Source organism: Phascolarctos cinereus, unplaced genomic scaffold (assembly GCF_003287225.1).
Source record: "Phascolarctos cinereus isolate Bilbo 61053 unplaced genomic scaffold, phaCin_HiC Scaffold_5;HRSCAF=322, whole genome shotgun sequence".
NCBI lineage: Eukaryota > Metazoa > Chordata > Mammalia > Diprotodontia > Phascolarctidae > Phascolarctos > Phascolarctos cinereus.
The window spans coordinates 347,273,583-347,296,900 of NW_027555958.1; the positions used below are offsets into that span (position 1 = coordinate 347,273,583).

General features: G+C 36.9%; 1 protein-coding gene across 8 annotated transcripts in view; it reads right to left on the bottom strand.

Moving 5' to 3' along the window:
- The window catches only part of AKT3 (AKT serine/threonine kinase 3), a 414,511-nt gene that overhangs the window by 107,516 nt on the left and 283,677 nt on the right, over positions 1-23,318 (bottom strand). For all 8 annotated transcript variants that reach the window (XM_078156268.1, XM_078156264.1, XM_078156263.1 and 5 more), the window contains one exon: positions 1,216-1,281. In XM_078156268.1, the coding sequence (XP_078012394.1) occupies positions 1,216-1,281 (66 nt within the window). The remainder of the gene's footprint in view (positions 1-1,215; positions 1,282-23,318) is intronic.

Consider the following 23,318-nt stretch of genomic DNA (forward strand, 5'->3'; position numbering starts at 1 on the left):
ACTGTCACTCAAAAGGTTTTGTTATAAAATATATCCCTACTTAAGCCTTATTTTGCCATAATCTACATTAACAGAGCTCAAGTAACAAACAAAATAGCTATAGAAATATAGGAAGTAAAACCCCTTTGCTAGATTCTGCTTCAGATAAACTAAAGAATCCCAAACATTTTTTGGAAACAACCTCTTAAGTTTCAGCGTGCCTGTTTGTATTCATAGCATAAAAAGAATTTCATGACTGACACAGTGACTTCACAGGGAGTACAGGAATAACGCTAAGGGGCTCATTAGTTTAGTCCAAAGGGACAGCCAAGTCACACAGACACAGACGAAGATACACACACACACACACACACACACACACACACACACATCACAGTTTTATACCTTGCTTGTGACAGTTTTATATCATGCCTTTTCAGATTTCTATTTTTTATCTATAGGATATTCCTCTGAGTTTTGACATAATTTCTATAAGGTTGCTTCATATGTATTCCTACAATGGCTCAATACTAATTAAGCATTTACATATTACAATCTTGCTTTCGAATTTAGGTTGGACCTCTGATCTATGATATTCTTACTCTTTGGTATTTTAAAATTAGGGATCAAAAAGGAATTTTAATATGCTAATTTAACTCTGGCAGCACATTAAGACCACAAATCAAAATATACACAAAGTCATGTGAATTCACTATTGTGGAGGAGCCCCAGAGGTAAAACTCTTCCAATGTAAACTGGTAACAAGTTTATACATAATAGTCTTAGAAAGCTGCTTGGAGCACTTAAAAATGAAGTGAATTACTCAAGGTCAAAGAGCACATAGGTGGCTGAGGCAGTGCTAGAACCTAAGTCTTCTTGATTCTAAGTCTAGTCTTCTATTTATTCACTTTATTATAATGCCTCATATATAGATTATAAAATAGAAAACTAGATGACTACTTGCTAGGCAGAAGGGATTCACATTTTTAGAGGTAAGGTTGGACTACATAACTTCTAAGGCTCTTTTCAAATGTGGGATTCCATAACAATCTAAATGTTCTCAAAACTTCGAGAAAATCTGAGTTCCTTCTCAATTACTTTAAGCAAACAGAATGATTAAAGTAAGCAAAAGGTATCTTAAATTTTTTGTTTATGAGTTAATTTATAGAATAGAATCATCATCAAAACAAAGTTTTAAGATGAAAAGAAAAATACTTATTGTTTAAGATTACTTACAGTTAAAAAGGGGTGCCTAGTGTTTTTTAATACTCTGCTTTCTGTTAGAGTATGTGCCACTTCATCCTAGAAAAGAAAAGGGCAAATCTTTAAACTAACATAACAAGAGTATTAAGACTGAAATTTTAATATGCGTCTAGATCATAAAGTGAAATTCAGTGAAGAAAAAAGATTTTAAGAGAAAGGTTATGTTTCCTTTCTTGATATGATGGTAATAGGGAGGACCCAAATAGTTAAATCACTGTGTAAATTCCAATGGCTACATACTGATTGAAATATAGTCATCCTATACCAAAACACAGATATAGAATTTTCTGTCAAGTCCTTTTCCTGTGTCTCATTCCTACATATTTCCATGCTGGGAGGCAGATTGTTGCTTAGACAAAAAGATATATTTCAGCAGATTCCATGAAGGGATTTATCTATAAATGTCTAGAAAAGCATCTAGGGAACAGCTTAGATATGAATGTAATTTTAAAAACCCAATAATTTGTCTTTAGAAATAAAGGCATATAAAAAGTATATTTTAAGGGCTTAAAAAGGGACCACATTTTTTTTCCATTACTAATAGTAAATCTTAACCTTGAGTATAAGACTCAGTCTTCAAGTGTCAAACATAATCCTTTGGTTAAATCTTTCATACAGGAAGAATACTGTTCCCTAAAAATTCTTAATATCTAATCTGTTCCATGACAGTGAACTGTAAGAGTTTGTCCTCAAGATAGGCATATTTTAATGTTTCAAAACTATCATCACCATCTTTATGCATAAAAGCAAAAAACCCCAAAACAAACTCAACTACAGAAATTATAATGGCATCTTAAGGTTCTCTTTCTGGCAAGATCCTAAGAAGAATTCTTATGGACCACTTTTTTGATACTATCAACAAATCACAATAAGATTATAGGTAATATTTGCTTTATAGCCAACAACAGAGGAACAGAAGGAAACACTGGATTCCTTACATACCATATACCAACTTTACAAAATTATTTTTAAAAAATTAGTACTCTTGGTATATCAGGAATATGTAGGTGCCCTCAGAAGCTCAGAAAGCTTGGAGTATGGCTACTCCAAGACAATGTGGCAAATTTTGTCTGAAAAATAGTACAGTGTTCAGCCTAATCTTTATTATCACTTATTCAAGACTGTGTAATTAGTCTGGATGTATTTCATCTATTCTAAAGTTTATGCTCAAAGATTCAAAATACATGGAAGTGAATATTAAGACAATGGGATTCAAAGTGATACAACTTGAGCAATAATTTAAGTTTTCTGGGTCTCAATAATTTCGTCTGTAAAATAAAGGAGCTGCATTGGAGTAACTCTTAAGGCAGCAGTTCCCAAACTTATTTGGCCTACCGCCCCTTTGTCAAAAAAAAAAAAATTTACTCAGTGCCTCCTGAGAAATCTGCTTTCTTTAACCCTTCAATAGCTTTTTTTTTTTGAGATTTGCATCACTTCAAAACAATATAAAATATATTTTTAAATGATGCATCTTAAATTTAATAATTTGTTGCAAATTTGTAGGGTTTTTCCTGCATTGAAATTTTGATGATGCAGTATTGTGTTATGTGATTATATAGTTTTCTATTGTAAACAAAGTCATTACATACACATATTCCTGCTGATGCATGCTGGACTTCCCAACAATGTGCAACATGCTCACCTCCCAATACTTGCTTGTTAAGACTTGTCGGCGAACCTGACCACTGATCAGACATATTATAATCGTTATAACTTGTATTTTGTATGTTTATTTTTACACAACAGATGAAACACATGAATGGTTTTTCAAAATTTTCTTATCTTTTCTTCTTTTTTCATGCTTCCACCACCCCCTTATTTCTATTCCATGCACTCCAATTGCACTCAAGCTTAATACCGCCCCCCTGGATCATTCTAGTGCCCCTCAGAGGGTGGTATCACCCACTTTTGGAACCTCTGCAAGGATTTTTAAGTTATAAATCTATTATGTAAAGATGTTATGTTTTAGTAACACATTTCTTTTTCAGAAACTTTATAGCCAGAGTTAAAAAACCAGCTAAATAACACAGGAAAACATTCTAAGATATGAGAACACTGGAAATTATCACGCAAAATCATGTAATACTAATTTCTGTCAAATATGCCAGAAAATTTAAAATATATGTCTAGGGATGAGGGGACCATCTCAAGGATGAAAAGAGAAGGACTGACCAGCTGGGAAGAAAGGATGAAAAGGTAGAGGGACACTACTTGCTGGAAAACGTCCTCATAACAGCCTCTAAGACTTGGCCTTCAGAATAACTCCCAGTAGCCAATATAGCAGAGTAAGCAGTAAACTGCTATCACTTTTCCACACTGACATCTGAAAAAAACAGAAAATTGTGCCCCAGGAAAAATCCTGGAACAGTGGAGCCAGCAGAAAGATGGTGTAGAACAGTCTTGGATCAGTCTTTTAGCCTGGGTAACTTGGAAGATCAACAAGAAAGGTCTGTTTCACTCAGGTAAAAAAGGAGCGTATTCTAGGAAAATAAGCATCTCAGCAAGCCAGCAGTAAGCCCTATCTCAAGAGGAGATCCTGAGCCCCAGTGTGGTGGAACAGGCAAATGCCAACACCAGGACCCCCCACCTGCCTTAGCATAGTCAGGGAAACAGCTGACTCCAGCTCAAAGAACCCTCAAGTGCTTCAGCACAGCCCCAGGTGGGCAGGCAACCCCCAGCGGCCAGACATCCCCATGCTTTGGTGCAGGCCCAGGCAGGTAGGTGTCCTCTAGCAGTGGACCTCCATGTGTTTCAGTGCAGTCCCGGACAGGCAGGTGTCCTCTAGTGGCCAAACCTCCATGTTTTTCAATGTACTCCCAGGCAAACACAGAAAGCTCCCACCTGGCCTCAACACATGCCAGACACTAAGTCTAGGACTCCAGCTCAGCACCAGGTAAGCTGCCAGATCCCTACAGCTCCCAGCTACCAGCACCTGAGGCCCCAGCACAATAGCCAGTGACTAGGCCCCTGGCTCCCAGCACAAGAAGCTTGGGACAGTGCCCCCTGTGTTATAGTAGGAGAGCTCAACTTTTAAAATCCATAAAACAGGCAAATGAGATGAGCAAAAAGCAAAAAATGAACACTGACCATAGACAGTTTCTATGGGGATAGGGAAGATCAAAACACAAACTCAGAAGGGGACAACAACACTGAAACATCTATGGGCAAAACCCTAAAGCAAAACAGGAAGCACTCTCAAGCCCAGAAAGATCTCATTGAAGACCTCATAAAAGACCTCATTAAAAACCATATGGGAGAGACAGAAGAAAAAAATGGGAAAAGAAATGAGAGTGTTGCAAGACAATTATGAAAAAAGAGTCAACAGCCTGGAAAACTGCTTAAAAAGTAGAAGTGGCCAAATGGAAAAGGAGTTACAAAAATCCAGAGACGAAAACAACTCCTTAAAGAGTACAACTGGACAAACAGCAAACAAAGTACAAAAGCTAATCGAGGAAAACAAGTGGAAGTTAATGACTCTATGAGACATCATGAATCAATCAAACAAATTCAAAAGAATGAAACAGGAAAAAAAAAGGTAAAATACTTCACAGGAAAAACAAATGACCTAGAAAATAGATCCAGGAGAGACAATATCGGAATCACTGAACTACTTGAAAGCCACAATAAAAAGGAAGACCTGGACAAGATCTTTCAAGAAATTATCAAGGAAAATGGCCCTGATGTCCTGGAACCAGAGGATAAAATAAGCACTGAAAGAATCCATGATCACCTTAGGAAAGAGATCCCAAAATAAAAACCCCAAGGAACATTATAGCCAACACCACAAATGGCCAGAAAGAAATAATTAATATGTCAAGGAGTCACAATAAGAATCACACAGGACCTGGCAATTGCAACATTAAAGGATCAGAGGTCATGAACACGATATTCCAGAGGGCAATTGAGCTAGGACTACAACCAAGAATCACCTACCCAGCAAAATTAAGCATAACACATCAAGAGAAAAAATAGTCATTCAACAAAATGGAAGGATTTGAAGCCTTCATAAGGAGAAGACCAGAACGAAACCAAAAATTTTACTTCCAATATCAAAACCCAAGAGACATATAAACAGGTAAAAAAAGGAAAAGAAAACATAAGGGATTCAACAGAGCTAAACTGTTTACATCTCTACATGGGAAGATGATACTTGTAACTCTTAAAAATTGTATCACTAACAATATAGATAAAAGGAATATTCATAGAGGGTATGGGTATAAGGTAAATTTGAATGAATGACATAAAAAAATGAAAGGATAAGAAAGAGGAGTACACTGGATCCTGAAGGAAGGGAGAGGTAGAATGGGCTAAATTATCTCACATGAAGAGGTGTGGAGGGGAAGACTGGGAGGGAGGGCGATGGGCATCACTTGAACCTTACTCTCATCAGTATTAGCTCAAAGAGGCCATTTGTGGTGTTGGCTATAATGTTCCTTGGGGTTTTTATTTTGGGATCTCTTTCCTAAGGTGATCGTGGATTCTTTCAGTGCCTATTTTATCCTCTGGTTCCAGGACATCAGGGCCATATACAATCAATTGAATGCAGAAATCTATCTTACCTGATAAGGAAGTTGGAGGGGAGGCAATTACATAAAGGGGAGGAGGGAAGGACTAACATAAGAGAGGGAAGATCAGGCAAAGTGGTAGACAGAAGCAAAACGCTGGTGAGGTGGGAATGGATGAAAGGAGAGAGAGGACACACAGGAGGAAGAATAGGACTGAGGGAAATACACAGGTAGTAATCATAACTGTGAATGAGAATGGGATGAATCCTCCCATAAAATGGAAGCGGATAGCAGAATAGTTCAAAAACCAGAACCCTACAATATGTTGCTCATTAGAAATACACTTGAAACAGACAGACACTCAGAGTAAAAGGTAAGGTGCTGGAGCAGAATCTATTATGCTTCAGTTAATGTTAAAAAAAAAAAAAGCAGGGGTAGCAATCCTGATCTTACACAAAGTAAAAGCAAAGATATACCTAATTAAAAGAGATAACGAAGGAAACTATATCTTGCTAAAAAGGTACCACAGACAATGAAGCAATCAAATTAGAAGAGCAAGGAAAAGTCTACCTGTTAGATCTATGAGGAGGGGAAGAATTCATGATCAATATAGAGAGCATTATGAAAAATAGAACAATTTTGATCATCTTAAATTGAAAAGCTTTTGTGCAAACAAAACCAATACAATCAGAATTAGAAAGAAAGCAAAAATCTGGGAAGCAATCATTACATCAAATATCTCTGATAAAGGCCTCATTTCTCAAATACATAGAGCACTAAGTCAAATTTGTGAGAATAAAGGCCATTCCTCAATTAATAAAAGGTGAAAGGATATGAACAGATGAAGTTCTCGGATGAAGAAATCAAAGATACCTATAGGCATATGAAGAAGTGCTCTAAATCACTTTTGATCAGAGAAATGCAAATTAAAACAACTTTGAAATACCACCTTACACCAATCAATTTGGCTAATATGACAAGAAAGGAAAATGATGAATGTTGGAGAGGATGTGGAAAAATTAGAACACTAATGCATTGTTGGTGGGGTTACTCTAGAGAGCAATTTGGAACTATGCCCAAAGGGCTGTAGAACTGTACATACCCTTTGATCCAGCAATAATACTACTAGGTCTGTATCCCAAAGAGATCATAAAAAAGGGAAAAGGACCTACATATACAAAAAATATTTAAAGCAGCACTTTCTGTGATGGCAAAATATTGGAAATTGAGGGGATGCCCATCAAATGGCTGAATGGCTGAATTTTAGGGAATGGATGAAAAAACTGTGGAATGTGAACATAATGGAATACTACTGTGCAATAAGAAATTATTAACAAGCAGATTTCAGAAAAACCTGGAAACACACAAACTGATGCAAAATATAATAAGCAGAATCAGGGAAATCTTGTACACAGCATCAGCAACATCATGTGATCAACCATGAATAACTCAGCTCTTCTCTCAGCAACACATTGATCCAAGACAAATACAAAGGACGCAGGAAGGAAAATGCTATCCACATCCAGATAAAGAACTGATGGACTCAGAATGCAGATTGAAGCATTTTTTCCCCACTTACTTTATTCTTTCTCACGGTTTTATTTCCTTTTGATCTGTTTCTTCTTCCACAACTGTGACAAATATGGAAATGTTTTACATGGTAGCACATGTATAAACAATATCAAACTGCCTACCATTTTCAGAAGAATGGAGAGGAGGAAGGGAAGGAGAAAAATCTGGAACTCAAAATTCTGTAAAAATGAATGCTAAACAATTTTCTTAATATGTATTTGGGGAAAAAACAAAATACTATTTAAATAAAAAATAAAAGAGCACTGGATACAGCAAAAAAAAAGAGAATGTTCTATTATTAATTCAAATTTATACAATGCAGCAAGAAGTGTCTGCTACACAAATGAATCATTGTTAATAGTACTATTAAGTATATATTACTGGTATAAGATCCTTCCCTGTTCTGTTAGGGAAAAGCATAAAAAGGATGCTAGGAATTTCCGTAAAGTTAATTAAAGCTTGAAGTAGGGGGAGTGACTTAATTAAGGAGAATGTCAGTGAAGAAAGAATGTCTGCAGACAAACACTAATTTGAAAGAGTTAGGATTCAGAACTTGAAGAGACTTTAGAAACCATAATCCAGATTGCTCATTTTATAGATGAAAAAAAATGAGGCCAGAAAGTCATTCAGACTGGAATCTAGATCTTCTAAAATAGCACTCTTTGTATGAAAGAAAATCTTCTTGGTTAAAAATAGGGTAGATTCCATTTATCTTCAATAATTCATGAAAAAACATGATCTATGTACTTTTCAAGTCAAATCGATAATCATTTAAGCACTTACTATGCATTACGACTGAGAACACAAAGAAATGTGAGAAACATCATACTCTCAAGGAGCTCACAGTATAGTGGGGGAAGATAACACATAAGAAGAAACTGAAAAACAGTAGGGAGAGGAGAAAGGATGCCCTGCACGGGGCATGATGAAATCCTGAAAAGGGTAGGAAAAAGTGAGTGCCCTGGGCACTGTTCTTAACTGGTGGGGGATCTTCAACATCCACCCTCCACCCTATCAAATCAGAGGGAGGGCTGGATCCAAGGGCAAGGGCATATTGAGAAGGTGTGAGTTCCAGAGTTGATGTCTTCTTGCAAGATAATAAGTTTCTAGAAATTAAATAGAATTTTATGCTTAGTCCTTTGAAGGCTGAGTGGAGGACAGAATATAGTAGGAGACTAGAGAAAAGGAGACCAACCAGAAGGCTTTTGCAGTGATCCAGGTATGAGATGCAAGGCCATACAAAAATCAATAAGGATGAGGACTGAGAAAAGGCCATTAGGTTTGGAAACTAAGAGATCACTGGTCAAAGGAGAGAAGTATAAGAGATGTGTTGGTAGAATCAACAGGACTTGGCAATACATTAGATATGGGGGATGAGAGAGATTGAAGAGTTAGATGGCTATGACAACTAGGTTTCAAATCTGGGTGACCAGGAGAATGTCAGTGTACTCAAAAGCAACAGAGAAGTTAGAAAAAGGGGATGGTTTAAGGGAGAAGATAATGAATGAGTTCAATTATGTGAAGTTTAAGATGTCTATGGTACATCTTAGATACAAGATACAAGGATGGAAGTCAAGAGAGGATACAAAGCTAGATAAGATCTGAGAATCACCTATACAGAGATGAAAATTGAATCCCTGAATGTTGATGGGATCATGAAGTGAAATAATTTAGAAGGAGAAAAGAAGAGAGGCTTGGAGGACACCCAGAGTTAGTGGGTACAACTCAGATGATGATCCAGGAAAAGAAACTGAGAAAGAGCAGTCAGACAAATAAAACAAAAACCTTTTGAGAACCATGATAAGAAAACCTAGAAAACAGAGAATATCAAGACAGTGATCAACAGTGTCAAAGGCAACACAGAAGTGAAAAAGAAAGAGATTAAGAAAAACTCATTAGATTTAGCAACATAGAAATCATTGTTAACTTTGGAGAGAGTAATTTCGTTTGAATCATGAGACCAGAAACCAAGATGTAAAGAGTTAAGGAGAGTTGTTTTTTGTCTTTCATTTCAAAAAGGACCAATGATATCACTGGGTGATATCTTGACTCATGCCTGAATTGGATTTAAGTGAGGCACAGTTGCACAAAGTCATCAGCCTTACTCTTTTTTCCCCAAGTCAGCAAAGTTCAGTACAATGACAAAAGTCAAGATGATTGGCAATGACCTGGGATGCAGTGGATGACCTTGGTGTCTTCCATGTCTGACCAGGCTCTAAGCACTCCACAGCACCTGTTTCTGCCACCTTCGTGGCCACTGGAACAAAATGTTTTCATCTGCTTATTCTGCCAGGGGAAGCCTTCACATGCTTGGTGTAGGCATCCTCCAACTCACCAATGGGTTACCCTCAATCTGGTTTAGCCTATCTGCTAAGGTGGTTTACTGGGGTGTGGCCACTGTGAATGTGACAGCTTCTTGGAGCCTCAAGTGAGAGGCATATGAACGTGAACAACAAGATGGATGAGCAGCCCTGAAAAAAGTTGGGTAAGCCCTTACACCAGAGGTGCTACTCCTCCATGAACACCCCATAAACCCTAGAAGAGAGTTAGAAGAAAGGAAAAAGAAACACCAATTTAGATGTCTTTTTCAAGGAATTTAACCACAAAATGGAAGAGAGATTTAAGATGATAGTTTGAGGGAATAGAATAATCAAGTAAGGGGGTTTTGAGAATAGAATAGACATGGGCATCTTTGTAGGTAGTAGAGAGAAAGCCAATAAACAGACAGAGATTGAAGATGAATAACTGAGTGGCTATCATAGAAGGATCAATGATCTAACTGAAAGACAAGTATGCTGGCATGAACATGTGCACTTAGATAAAGGCTAATTTTGTGTAATAAAACTTTATTCCTCAGGAATTTCTACATCCTTATGTCATTATTATAATAATAACTGATATTTATATAAATCTTTATACTTTACAAAGCATTTTAAGTAAATCATCTTCTTTAATCCTTATTATCACCCAGCATGTTAGGTACCATAAATATTATCTCCATTTTATAGATGAGGAAACTAAGGCTCTGAGACAGCAAATGTCCATGCTTCCATAATTTTCCTCTTTCTTTTGTTCTGTTCTAATTCCTCTCTGTTACCTCAGCAGTTCTCTTGTAGGGGGAATAATAAAATTTATTAAATTAAAGAAAGACAGAATATGGCCTGTAAGAGAACTGCTGAGGTAACAGAGAGGAATCGGAATAGAACAAAAGAAAGGAAAATCTTGTTTCCCCTAATTACATGTTAAAATAATTTCAAAAACTTCTTTTTTAAGTTCTGAGTTCCAAATTCATCCTTCCCTTCTCCTTAATGAAAGACAAAAAGAGTTGTTTTCCTTTCATTAACCTTTGACTGGAATAGGATACATCTCATATTCCCCTCTATTTTCTTCCTGCTTTCTTTACTTTTACGTGCTTTCCGATTTTGTAATATATTCCCACCACGTCCCCCAATCCCTCAGAAATTCATTCATCTAAAGATGGAATATTGTGATATTTAGTGCCAAATTTTACCTCTATGTGACTTCCACTTTCACCTTTTTCTCCTTATATACATATAGAAAGAATCTCAATGGTCTTTCTGTTGTTATTTTGTCTTAGTGTCTTAGGTTTTTTTTTCTTTTTTTTTACAGCAATTTATTTTGTCATCTGTGCCTTGTTTACTTTTCCTGTATTTCTGTCTAAGGTGTTTTTGCAAGTAAGCAATTTGTTCAGATTTGATATTTTTTGTAGGAATGTTTCAAATGACTTTTTATTGAATGTCTATCTATTTTTCATAAACAGTCAGATGTAGGATTTCAGGGTTATGTTACAATAGTTTTCATCTTAAGCTCCTTTGCTCTTCAAAACAGTATTCCATGCCTTCCTGTGATTTCTCATGGATGTAGAACAGTCTTTGATATTCAAATTTTCTTTACATTGGAAGGTCTTTCTCTTTGATCACTTAAAGAATCTGCTATTTGTCAATGGAATTGTTAAACTGAACAACTATGTTTCTTCAAGCTAACAGCATACAGTTTTGTTATGAAGGCAATCTGTGGATTCATTAAATTGGCACTTTGCTTTCTGTATTCAATAGTTCTGGGCAATTTTCTTGTATTATATCTTGCATTATGGTCTTCAGAAACCCATAACTCTTCAATTTTTTTTTCTATGGTACCCTGTCTTTGAATTGCATATGTTTTGCTTCTATGGAGATCACATTTTCTTTTAATATTGCTTTTTGTTTCTCTTCCAGATTGTTATTTGTTCCTGTATATTTAAATTTCTATCAGTTCTCCCCTTTGTTTCTTTAGTGAAGTTTGCCTGTTTATATTCCCCTTTCACTTCCTAACTCCTCTGCCTTAGATGGTGGTTTGCCTTGAGCAAGACCTCAAAGCTGTCTCTTCCCACAATGGGGAATTCACATTCTATAAACCTCATTCTCTACCTCAAACGACTTCATGGGAATAGAAATGGCCACAGCTGGATGCTAGAACCCTTTGCTAAAGGTCTGGTGGAACCACATACTTTGGGGTTATGCTCCAATTCCTTCTGTTACTAGGTTCTATGATTAAGCAGTACTGCAACACAGAGTAACACAACACTGCAATCCTAGTCAAAACAAGTTTTTGACTTTTGGTTTTCCACAACAAAAGGAATAAAGGGGTATGTGTGATACCCCTTTATATGGACACAAACTAAATTTCATATGAGCCTGCATAGCTATGAGGATAAATCTGCTAGAGGGAAAAACACAAATACATTCTAAAACCTAATTTAAATCACTGAAAAAACATCCATTAGTACATTTACTTTAAAGTGACTATAGCCAAAGATTTCACTGGTAATATGTGGGGAAGAGCTTTAACAGACTGAGACATGAAGGTAGTGTTTTCTAGACATAAATAAACATATAAATGCATGCAATGAGGAGTAGTTAAGTAAGGGTATTTGAGGAAGAATCAATATTTACAATGCAGTTCCTTAGTATGAGGGCAGGAATTAGAAAAGAAAGAAATATTGTAAGCCAGGTATTGATCTCATTGACGAAGGAAGGGAAGTGACCTAGGGGTCTGCAGACAATAGCTACCAGGATTTTGATTGAGTGGTAGATATGAATACCATAAACCTCAAAGAAAAAGAAGCTATTTAGTGATGGAGTTGCAATGGGGAGCAAGAAGTATGACAATCTGGGGTAGAGCCAAGATGGTGGAGTAAAAGCAATGACTTGCTTGAGCTCGTCTCCAAACCCCTCCAAATACCTATAAAAATGGCTCCAAACAAATTCTAGAGCAGTAGAATTTCCACAAAAAGAAAGTGTCAAACAAATTTCCAGTCCAAGATAACCTGGATGGTTGATTGGATAGGTCTATTATGCTAGTCTGGGAGAGCAGCACAGTTCAGCATGGGCAGCGCCAGCAAAGACCAGGCCTCAGTGAACCTGGAGCAGTCCTCACGGAATTAAATCAAGGGGAGCTGTGGTGGTTTCCAGACTTCTCAATGTACAAACACCAAAGACAACTTAGAAGGTCAGTAGGAAACATCTGTCAGACCTGGGTGTGAGAGGAGTTCGGTCTCACCCCAGCCCCGAGGCGGCGGCTGCTTCTAGAAGCTCTTGACCCACAGAGGGAGAATCAAGCAGCTGATCAGAGTGGGACTGCAGGGATCTCTTTGCTGGTGCTGAATCAGGATTCTCTTGCTTTGTCTGTGCCTGGATCTGGGTTGCAGCTCTGGGTGGCAGTCCTGGGGCGAGGAGGAGCACTGGTGTGGTGGAGCTTGTGGAGGTGATGCAGAAGGAATCCTCCTTACAGTTCCAAAGCAGAAAAGGTTGCTTGTGGTCACTCATAGACCAGAGCACAGGCCAGGAAAGGAGTAAACACCTCGCCCTTTATCATACCACCTTGGAAGAACTGAACTTGGAAGAACTTCTAGGTCCCTAGAAGTATCTCTGAAAACAGCTGCACAAAACCCCCAAAGATTGGGATAGTACATTCTCCACACTGGAAGCAGAACCCTATCTTAACAAAGAGTTTAAAACTCAAGTAATTGGCTGGGAACTTGAGCAAACTGCACAAAAAAAGTCCAGACCATAAAATCTTACTTTGGTGACAAAGAAGATCAAAACATACAATCAGAAGAAGACAACAAAGTCAAAGCTCCTACATCCAAAGCCTCCAAACAAAATATGAATCTGTCCCAGGCCATGCATCAAATAGGACTTTGAGAAGCAAGTAAGAGAAATAGAGGAAAAACTGGAAAGAGAAATGAGAGTGATGCAAGAAAATCATGAAAAACGAGTCAATAGCTTGCTAAAGGAGACCCAAAAAAATACTGAAGAAAATAACACCTTAAAAAATAGACTAACCCACATGGCAAAAGAGATCCAAAAAGCCAATGAGGAGATGCCTTATAAAGCAGAATTGGCCAAATGGAAAAGGAAGTCCAAAAACTCACTGAAGAAAATATTTCCTTAAAAATTAGAATGGAGCAAAAGGAAGCTAATAACTTTATGAGAAATCAAGACATTATAAAACAAAATCAAAAGAATGAAAAAATAGAAGACAATATGAAATGTCTCATTGGAAAAGACTTGAAAAATAGATCCAGGAGAGAGAATTTAAAAATTATTGGACTGTCTGAAAGCCATGATCAAAAAAAGAGCCTAGACTTCATCTTTCAAGAAATTATCAAGGAAAACCACCCTGATATTTTAGAACCAGAGGGGAAAATAGAAATGGAAAGAATCCACTGATCACCTCCTGAAAGAAATCCCCAAAGGAAAACTACCAGGAATATTATATCCAAATTCCAGAGTTCCCAGGTCAAGGAGAAAATATTGGAAGCAGCCAGAAAGAAACAATTCAAATATTGTGGAAACACAATCAGGTTAACACAAGATTTAAGGGACAAGAGGGTTTAGAATATAATATTCCAGAGGTCAAAGGAGATAGGATTAAAACCAAGAATCACCTACCCAGCAAAACTGAGTATAATCCTTCAGGAGAGAAAAATTAACATTCAGTGAAACAGATGACTTTCAAGCATTCTTGATGAAAAGTCCAGAGCTAAATAGAAAATTTGACTTTCAAATACAAGACTCAAGTGGAACATGAAGAGGTAAACAGGAAAGACAAATCATAAGAGACTTATTAAGGTTGAACTATTTACATTCCTGAATAGAAAGATGGTATTTGTTACTCATGAGACCTTTGTCAGTATTAGGGTAGTTGGAAGGAAAAAATTATATGTATGTATGTATGTATGTATGTATGGAGAGAGAGAGAGAGACGGAGAGAGATGGATAGATAGAAGGCACTGGGTGAGTTGAAGATGAAGGGGTGATATCTGGAGAATAAAATTAAGGGGTGAGAGAGGATTATACTGGCAGAAGGAAAAAGAGTGAGGTAGAATAGGGTAAATTATCTCACATAAAACAGACAAGAAAAACCTTTTACAGTGGAGGGGAAGTTGGGGAAGGTGAGAGGGAATGATTGAATCTTATTCTCATCAGAACTGGTTTAAGGAAGAATAACATACATACTCAATTGGGCATGAAAATCTATCTTACCCTACAGGAAAATAGGGGGGAAGAAGATAAGAACGAAGGGGGATGATAGAAGTGAGGGCAGATTGGGGCAAGGCATAAGTAGAAGCAAACACTTCTGAGGAGGGACAGGGTTACAAGAGAGAATAGAATAAATAAATGGTGTGGGGTGGGTAATCAGAAGCAAACACTTTTGAGGAGGAACGAGGTAAAAGAGAGAATAGAATAAATGGGGCGAGGCAGGATAGGATGAAGGGAAATATAGTTAGTTTTTGCATGACTATACATGCATTACTTTCATCAAATTGCTTGCCTTCTCAACGAGGGTGGGTGGTGAGAGAGGAAGGGAGAAAATTTGGAACCCAAAGTCATTTTTGTTTTTTTATTAATTTATTTTGAATTATCAACAATCACTTCCATAAGCTTTTGAGTTTTACATTTTTCTCCCTCCCCACTTCCCTCTCCAAGACAGCCGTAATCTGATATGGGCTATACATATACATTCCTATTAAACACATTTTCACATTAGTGATGTTGTAAGAAAGAATTAGAACCAATAGGAAGAACCACCAGAAAGAGGAAACAAAACACAACAAAAAAAGAGCAAATAGTATGCTTCAATCTGCATTCAAATTCCATTCTTTCTTCTTTGTGGATAGCATTTTCCGTCATGGGGCCTTTGGAGATGTCTTAGGTCCTTGCATTGCTGACAATGGTTAGGTCTATTGATATTAGTCATTGCACAACATGGCTGTTACTATGTATGACATTCTCCTGGTTCTGCTCACCTCACTCAGCATCAGACCATTGAAGTCTTTCCAAGTTTTTCTGAAGTCATCCTATTCATCATTTCTTATAGCACAGTAGTACTCCACTACATTCATATACCACAACTTGTTCATGCATTCCCCAATTGATGGGCAGCCTCTCAATTTCCAATTCTTTGCCACCACAAAAAGAGCTGCTATAAATATTTTTGTAGATGTGGGTCCTTTTCCTGTTTGTATGATCTCTCTGGGATATAGCCCTAGAAGTACTATCGCTGGGTCAAAGTGTTTGCACATTTTTATAGCCCTTTGGGCATAGTTCCAAATTGCTCTCCAAAATGGCTGGATCATTTCACAGCTCCACGAACAATGCATTAGTGTTCCAATTTTCCCATATCTTTTCCAACATTTATCATTTTTCTGTTTTGTCATGTTGGCGGAATCTGAAGTTTCAAAAACAAATGTTAAAAACTGTTTTCACACTGAACTGGGAAATAAGATATACAGGCAATGGGGTACAGAAATCTATCCTGCCCTACACGAAAATAGAAGGGGAAGGAGATAAGAGAAGGGGGGACAATAGAAGGGAGGGCAGATTAGGGGAAGAGGTATTCAGAATGCATGCCCTCTTGGGGTAGGGGAAGGGGCAAGATGGGAAGAAAATTTGGAACTCAGAATCTTGTGGAAGTGAATGTTTAAAACTAAAAATAAATAAATAGACAAAAAAAAAGTATTACATTTTCTCAGCCTCGTCCAATAGCCAAGAAGTACGAGTGAAGGTACAGTCAGTAATGGAAAGAGTGGCTAGCAAGGTTGGGTCATCACAGAAAAGCTAGGTTTCAGTAACACCTAGTAAACAGAAATAGTGAGAAATGAATAGATTTAAGAAGAGAAATTTGTTGCACTTGTAACAGGCATTCCAGATTATACAGTGGAAGGGATGGGTAGAGTTAGGATAAAACTTTGGGATGGAAAGGTTGAGGGAGATGGGAAAGAGGAATTGGGTGGTAAGGGGCATGGAATGGAATTTGGATAATCTATATTCATTCTTTGGGATGTGAAAGGTATGACCAGATGTGAGAATATTCATCACTAACTGGAAGGTGCCACTCCTATACCTTCAAGGACAGATGAAGCAAGAGATGGGAGGCCTGAAATTAAAGGAAGATTATTTGGGTATCTATATGAGTATGAACTGAAAAGACTGGAAGGAGGTATAGCAATTAGGATAGAGATAATGAGATCTTAAACTACTGTAGCATAGAACTAGTGAGAAAAGTGTATGAAAAAGGGACTGCCAAAAGGAACAAATGGGATGAAGAGAGGCAAGTAAAGACAAGTGAATAAGCATTTAATAAGTACAAGAATTGTGCTAAGTAATGGGAATACAAAGAAAAGGCAACAATAAATCCCTGCCCTCCCTGATTGCCCGCACAATCTAATGAGGGAGACAAAATGCAAATAATTATGTCCAAACAAGATACATACATGACAATTTGGAGATAATCACGTGGGAAAGGAATTCACATTAAGGAAAACTCAGAAATAAGGTAGGATTTTAGCTGGCTTTTGAAGAAAGCCAGGAGGTGTAAGTGAAAAGGAAGACAACTGCAGCAGAGGGGATAGATAGCCAGTGAAAAATGCACTACTAGATGGAGTGCCACTACAAAGATGCCAATGTGCCTGGACCACAGAGTACCTGGAGGGGAGTAAGGTATAAGAAGCTAAGAATAGGCAGATTCATTTTCAGAAAAAGAAATTAAAACTATTTAGTCACATAAAAAAATGCTCTAAATCACTACTGATTATAGAAATGTGAATTAAAACAACTCTGAGGTACCACCTCACACCTATCTGATTGGTGAATATGACAAAAAAGGAAAATGATAAATGTTGGAAAATTGGAACACTACTGTACCACTGGTGGAACTGTGAATTGATCCAACCATTTTGGAGAATAATTTGGAACTACACCCAAAGGGCTATAAAACTGTGCATACCCTTTGATCCAGCAATACCACTACTAGGTCTGTATCCCCAGGAGATCATTAAAAAAAATGTACATGTACAAAAATAGTCATAGCAGCTCTTTTTGTGGTGGTAAAGAATTGGAAATTGAGAAGATGCCCATCAGCTGGGGAATAGCTGAACAAGTTGTGGTATATGAATGTAATGGAATACTATTGTGCTATAAGAAATGATGAGCGGGCAATTTCAGAAAAACCTGGGAAGACTTACACGAACTGATGCTGAGCGAAGTGAGCAAAATCTGGAAAACACTGTACATAGCAACAACAACAACACTGTGCGATGATCAAGTTTGATAGACTTAGCTCTTCTCAGCAATACAATGATCCAAGACAATTCCAAAAGACTCATGATGGAAAATGCTATTGTCATCCAGAGAAAGAACTATGGAGTCTGACTGCAGATTGAAGCATACCATTTTCTTTTTTGTTGTTTGTTTTTGTTTTCTTTCTTGTGGTTTTCTCCCTTTTACAATACCACTAATGTGGCAATATGTTAAAAATCTTATAAAAAGAATGTTGAAAACTCTTTACATGTAATGTAGAAAAAAAATAGAATAGGATAAGTTATGAAAGGCTTTAAAAACCAAACAGAGGATTCTATATTTGATTGTGGAGGCAGGCAACAGGAAGACACTGATGTTTATAGAGGATGGGGAGGGGTGAGGTGTAGTGTGGTAACAGGGTCAGACTTATACTTTAGGAAGATCATTTTGATAGCTGAGTGGAGAATGGACTAAAGTGGGGAGAGCCTTGAGGCAGGGAGATCAGTCCCAGGTATGAGCTATGAAAGGCCTGTACCAGGGTAGTAGCACTGTCAAAGGTGAAAAGGGTATGTATGTAAGAGAAGCTGTAAAAATACCATTGACAACACTTGGCATCACATTGGATGTGGTGGATAAGTGAGAGTGAGAAATCATCAAGTATAAGACCTAGCTTGATGTTATCCTTGGTGACTGGGAACATGGTGGTACCCTCAAAATAATAAGGAAGTTAGGAAGAGGGAAGCATTTGGGGAGAAATTTCAGTTCTGGACATATTGAGTATTTAAGATATCCAGTTCAAGATGTTCAACAGATAAACCTCTCCCATCTAGATGGCTGAAAGGACAGTGGCACTGTCAATGAAATATGCATATCAGAAGTTGGAGCAGGTTTGTAATACTACATGATTAGTTCATTTTAAGTGCTGTGGAATATAATGATGGAGAGGTCCACCAATCCAATAAAATTCAACAAACTTTATTAAGTACCTACCATATGAAAAGCCTCATGGGATCAGAGAGAGGAATAATAGAGAGTGGGACTATAAACTCTGGCCTGTTTTTATTCCTATTGAAGTCTTATCCTGAATTGTGCATAAGAATGAAGAGCAGGGGAAGTTATCCAGAATTCTTTAATCTAGCTACTGAGCCTTAAAGAGGTTTCAAGGACACACACTTATTCCCCTTGCTTTCTTGCCATGAAAACTAGGCTCCATTTCTAAATTTGCTAAGTGAATTATTTGCAGATTTCAATTAACCATAATAATTTTACACTTCTCTAGTGCACATAATTGAGGGTTGACTGTGTTTTCATTTTAAACTGCAAAACAAACCTTTATTTAGTTTTAAAATATTTCTCCAATAGAGATGATTTGTTTCCAAAATACTCTTGCTCCAGCTACATAAAAGTGTGTTTTCAGGAAGAATAGAGGTCCATTTATTTAATTTTTAACTCAGTAAAGTACACCAAATTTTTAGTTTATGATACATTTATGTGGACTAATTACAAAATATCTGTTAACAAATTTAAAAAAAACACCTTTTGTTTAAATAAAACTAAATATACCTCAACACTTTAAGAATCTGTGATTTAATCCAGCAAGTATTCCTTCTTCTGACATAGATAAAAACCACACAAGTTAGTAGAAGGTATCTGCGAATTGCACTGGCTAAAAAATTTCAACATGCAAAGGCCAACTTGGTAATGCTTCTCCAAATTATCTAGGTTGAAACTCATACATACAGACCATTGTACTTAGATTTAACTACATGTAATTATTCATATGTAACTGGGGCCTGGCCAGTGGAGTTCCATCCTCAGAGCATGTGCAGCTTGGTCTGCCTGCTGACAGCACACATGGAAGAGTTTGGAGAGCTTGATTCCATAAAGGCATCATGGTGTGTAACGGAGGGGCCCTGGCTCCTCAATTTGGAGCACACAGAGATATTCTGTAACTGGTTTTAGACTGCTAACCACAGGGTGAAGAGATGGACTGTTGAGCCAGATTGGAGTGGATTCAAAAGTCAGTGCTAGCCAAAGCAAGTCTCTTGTTCTTATTCTTTGCTGAGCGGCTGCTGTTTAGGTGAGAGGGACATGCTAGAAGCTTCTGGATGGGAAAGGGCTCAGATCATCCCACATGGGCTGGCATTTGGCTTCTGTTTTTACCTCTTCGTGTTTTCACCCCCTGTTTTAAGAAAAAGTACTGGAGGGTTCTGGCTTTCTTTGTGAGTTTCAAAAGGTAACAAAAGTGAGGGGTATTAGGTGGATGTTAACCTGCTTGATACAACATACATCAAAAGCCAAGTCAAGATGCTGAATTCAAAAGTGAAATTGATGTGGCAAAAGCTACACAGAAACTGCTTTAAATCTAAGCCCATTCTAACCAATGAAGGTAGAATGTTCACCCAGGTGTTGGGGAGAAGTGCTTTGTAACTTCTGTTAATGTGATATTTTCAAAGTAAATATCCCTTTGTAAAAACTAATCACTGGTGGTTAAAATTGGGGAGAACACATTATAATGCAGGCTCAAGAGCTATGGCATTAGAGAAATCCATCCCTATCTCCTTAGCATACTCCTAGAATGCTTAGAGGGAAATGTAGCCTTTTTCTGGGATACTGACTTGCTAATGCACCTGCAGGTTTGGGAGAGTGAACCTGAAAGCCTCACTATACTTATAAAATTCAATTGAGACATCAGAGAATTCAGGTATCTGCATTTCAAATTCTTTACCAGAAAGCTACCAAACTTCTCAAATTTTAACAACTTCACTGAAAAAGACTGAGAGCTTTAGTGGACTGCCAGCTAAAAAAGCCAATAAAAACTTATGCTGCATTAATAGAGGAAAGAGAGTGATCATTCCACCATACTCCCAGTCAAACCATCTGGCATACTCTGGTTAGCTCTGGGTTCCACATTTTTGGAAGATTACTGAAAAGCTAACCAGAGCACAACTTTCTCTTTTTTCTCTTTTCAAGAAGGTGAATGGCCTGGAGCTTGACTGAAAACTGATAATGTTTTAGATTGAAGAACAAAAGACTTAGCAGAGACATGTTAGCAGATAATCTGTCTCCTGCCTTCATACCTATAATGGTCTCTCTCTTCACCTCTATCTCCCATTATCCAAAGTTTCCTTCAATGTTCAGCTCAAGTGCTACCACCTACAGGAGAGGCCTTTCTGGATGCCTCCCTCCATACTCCAAAACTAGAGCTCTCCATCCCCCAGAATTACTTCTAATTTATTTATCTATATGCATGTTGCTTTCCCTTGTAGAATGTGAGCTTGTTGAGTGTAGAAACTGTTTTAGTTTTGTCTTTACAAAGCACTCACAAATAAGGAGAAATAAATGCTTAATGAATTGAACTGAAGTAAATCTTTTTTTTAGTCACGTTGCATTATTGGTAATAGAAATTAATATCAGTATTATAACAACAAAGAGCATAATGTTTGCAAAAAATTTTAGTGATTATAGCAATTTCTCATCATACATTATAGAAAGTCCCTTTACATGTTTCAGAATGCTATACCATTTGAGTGCCAGCTACTGGGAGGACTAAACAAAGAGGAAACAAAGATACATTTCCAATGTTTAGAGAAACAATAAACTTAGTATAAACTTTACTTTCCTTACTGACATCGATTCAATTTAAGAAGCTTTTGTTATCTACTATATATTGACCAATATATCTTTTAAAAATCGATTTTTATCTCTTATTTGTTATCAAGGACAGAAAATAATCTTTTAAATTCTGCAAAAAAGGATTAACAAATTGATATATGTTAACTAACTTTAACAATAATATCTTGTTCAACATCCACTTGATAAGAGTAGGATAGAAGTAATACTGTATTAATATATTTTAAAGTAGTTTCCCACCATATTTTATATTTAATCAGATAAACATTCCCTTAATGCAAATTTTGCATTACTCTAGTTCACATATCCTTTAGTCATTGCTATGAAGATAAGGTATGCTTAAGATAAAAAGTAAACACAGATGCCAATAATTTTTAATTACATTTAAAAGCAACTTGTCAAAACATAAAGTTAAAAATAACAGTGACCAAAATTTAGTGGTTAGAAAATTTTGAAACTTTTTTTTGCATTCATTAATAATAACTATAAATGAATTGTGCTATAACCTGGGGTAGGCATTAAAATTACATATGTGAATACCGGGGATCTCTGAAGAACTTCAATTATAGATATAGATGGTATCTCTAGCAAAAGGCTCCTTTTTAAAATCTGCTAGTTTTGCAAGAAAAAAGTGCAGAAGAATGAGGTTTATATGCCATATCAATCAACCTACCAAAAATTATTTTATAGAGCTAGAAAAAATAATAACAAAATTCATCTGGAAGAACAAAAGGTCCAGAATATAAAGGGAACTGATGAAAAGAAATGCAAGGGAAAACGGCCTAGCCATACCAGATCTAAAACTGTGTTACAAAGCAACAATCATCAAAACTAGTTGGTACTGGCTAAGAAACAGAGGGGTGGATCAGTGGAATAGGTTAGGTACACAAGACACAGCAGTCAACGACTACAGTAATCTACTATTCGACAAACCCAAAGACTCCGGCTTCTGGGATGAGAACTCACTATTTAACAAAAGCTGCTGGGAAAACTGGAAAACAGTAGGGCAGAAAATAGGCACAGACCAACATCTTTCACTGTTAGACCAAGATAAGGTAAGGTCAAAATGGGTATATGATTTAGACATAAAGGGTGATATCATAAGCAAAGTAGAAGAGCAAGGAATAGTTTACCTGTCAGATCTATGGAGAAGGAAAGAATTTATGACCAAACAAGAGATAGAGAACATTATAATGTGCAAAATGGATAAATTTGGTTGCATTAACTTTAAAAAATTCTACACAAACAAAGCCAATGCAACCAAGATTAGAAGGGAAGCAGAAACCTGGGAAACAATTTTTACAACCAGTGTCTCTGATAAAGGCTTCATTTTTAAAATATATAGAGAAAACTAAGTCAAATCTATAAGAATACAAGTAACTCCCCAATTGATAAACAGTCAAAGGATATGAACAGGCAGTTTTCAGATGAAGAAATTAGAGCTACCTATAATCGTATGAAAAAATGCTCTAAATCACTATTGCAAATTAAAATAACTCTACGGTACCATATCACACCTATCAGATTGGCTAACATGAAAAAAAAACAGAAAATGATAACTGTTGGAGAAGACGTGTGAAAACTGGAACACTAACACAGTTGTGAACTGATTCAAACATTCTGGAGAATAATGTGGAACTATGCCCAAAGGGCTATAAAACTGTGTATACCCTTTGATCCAGCAATGCCACTACTGGGTCTGTATCCCAAAGAGAATATAAAAATGGGAAAAATACATACAAAAATATTTATAGCAGCTCTTTCTGTGATGGCAAAAAATGGG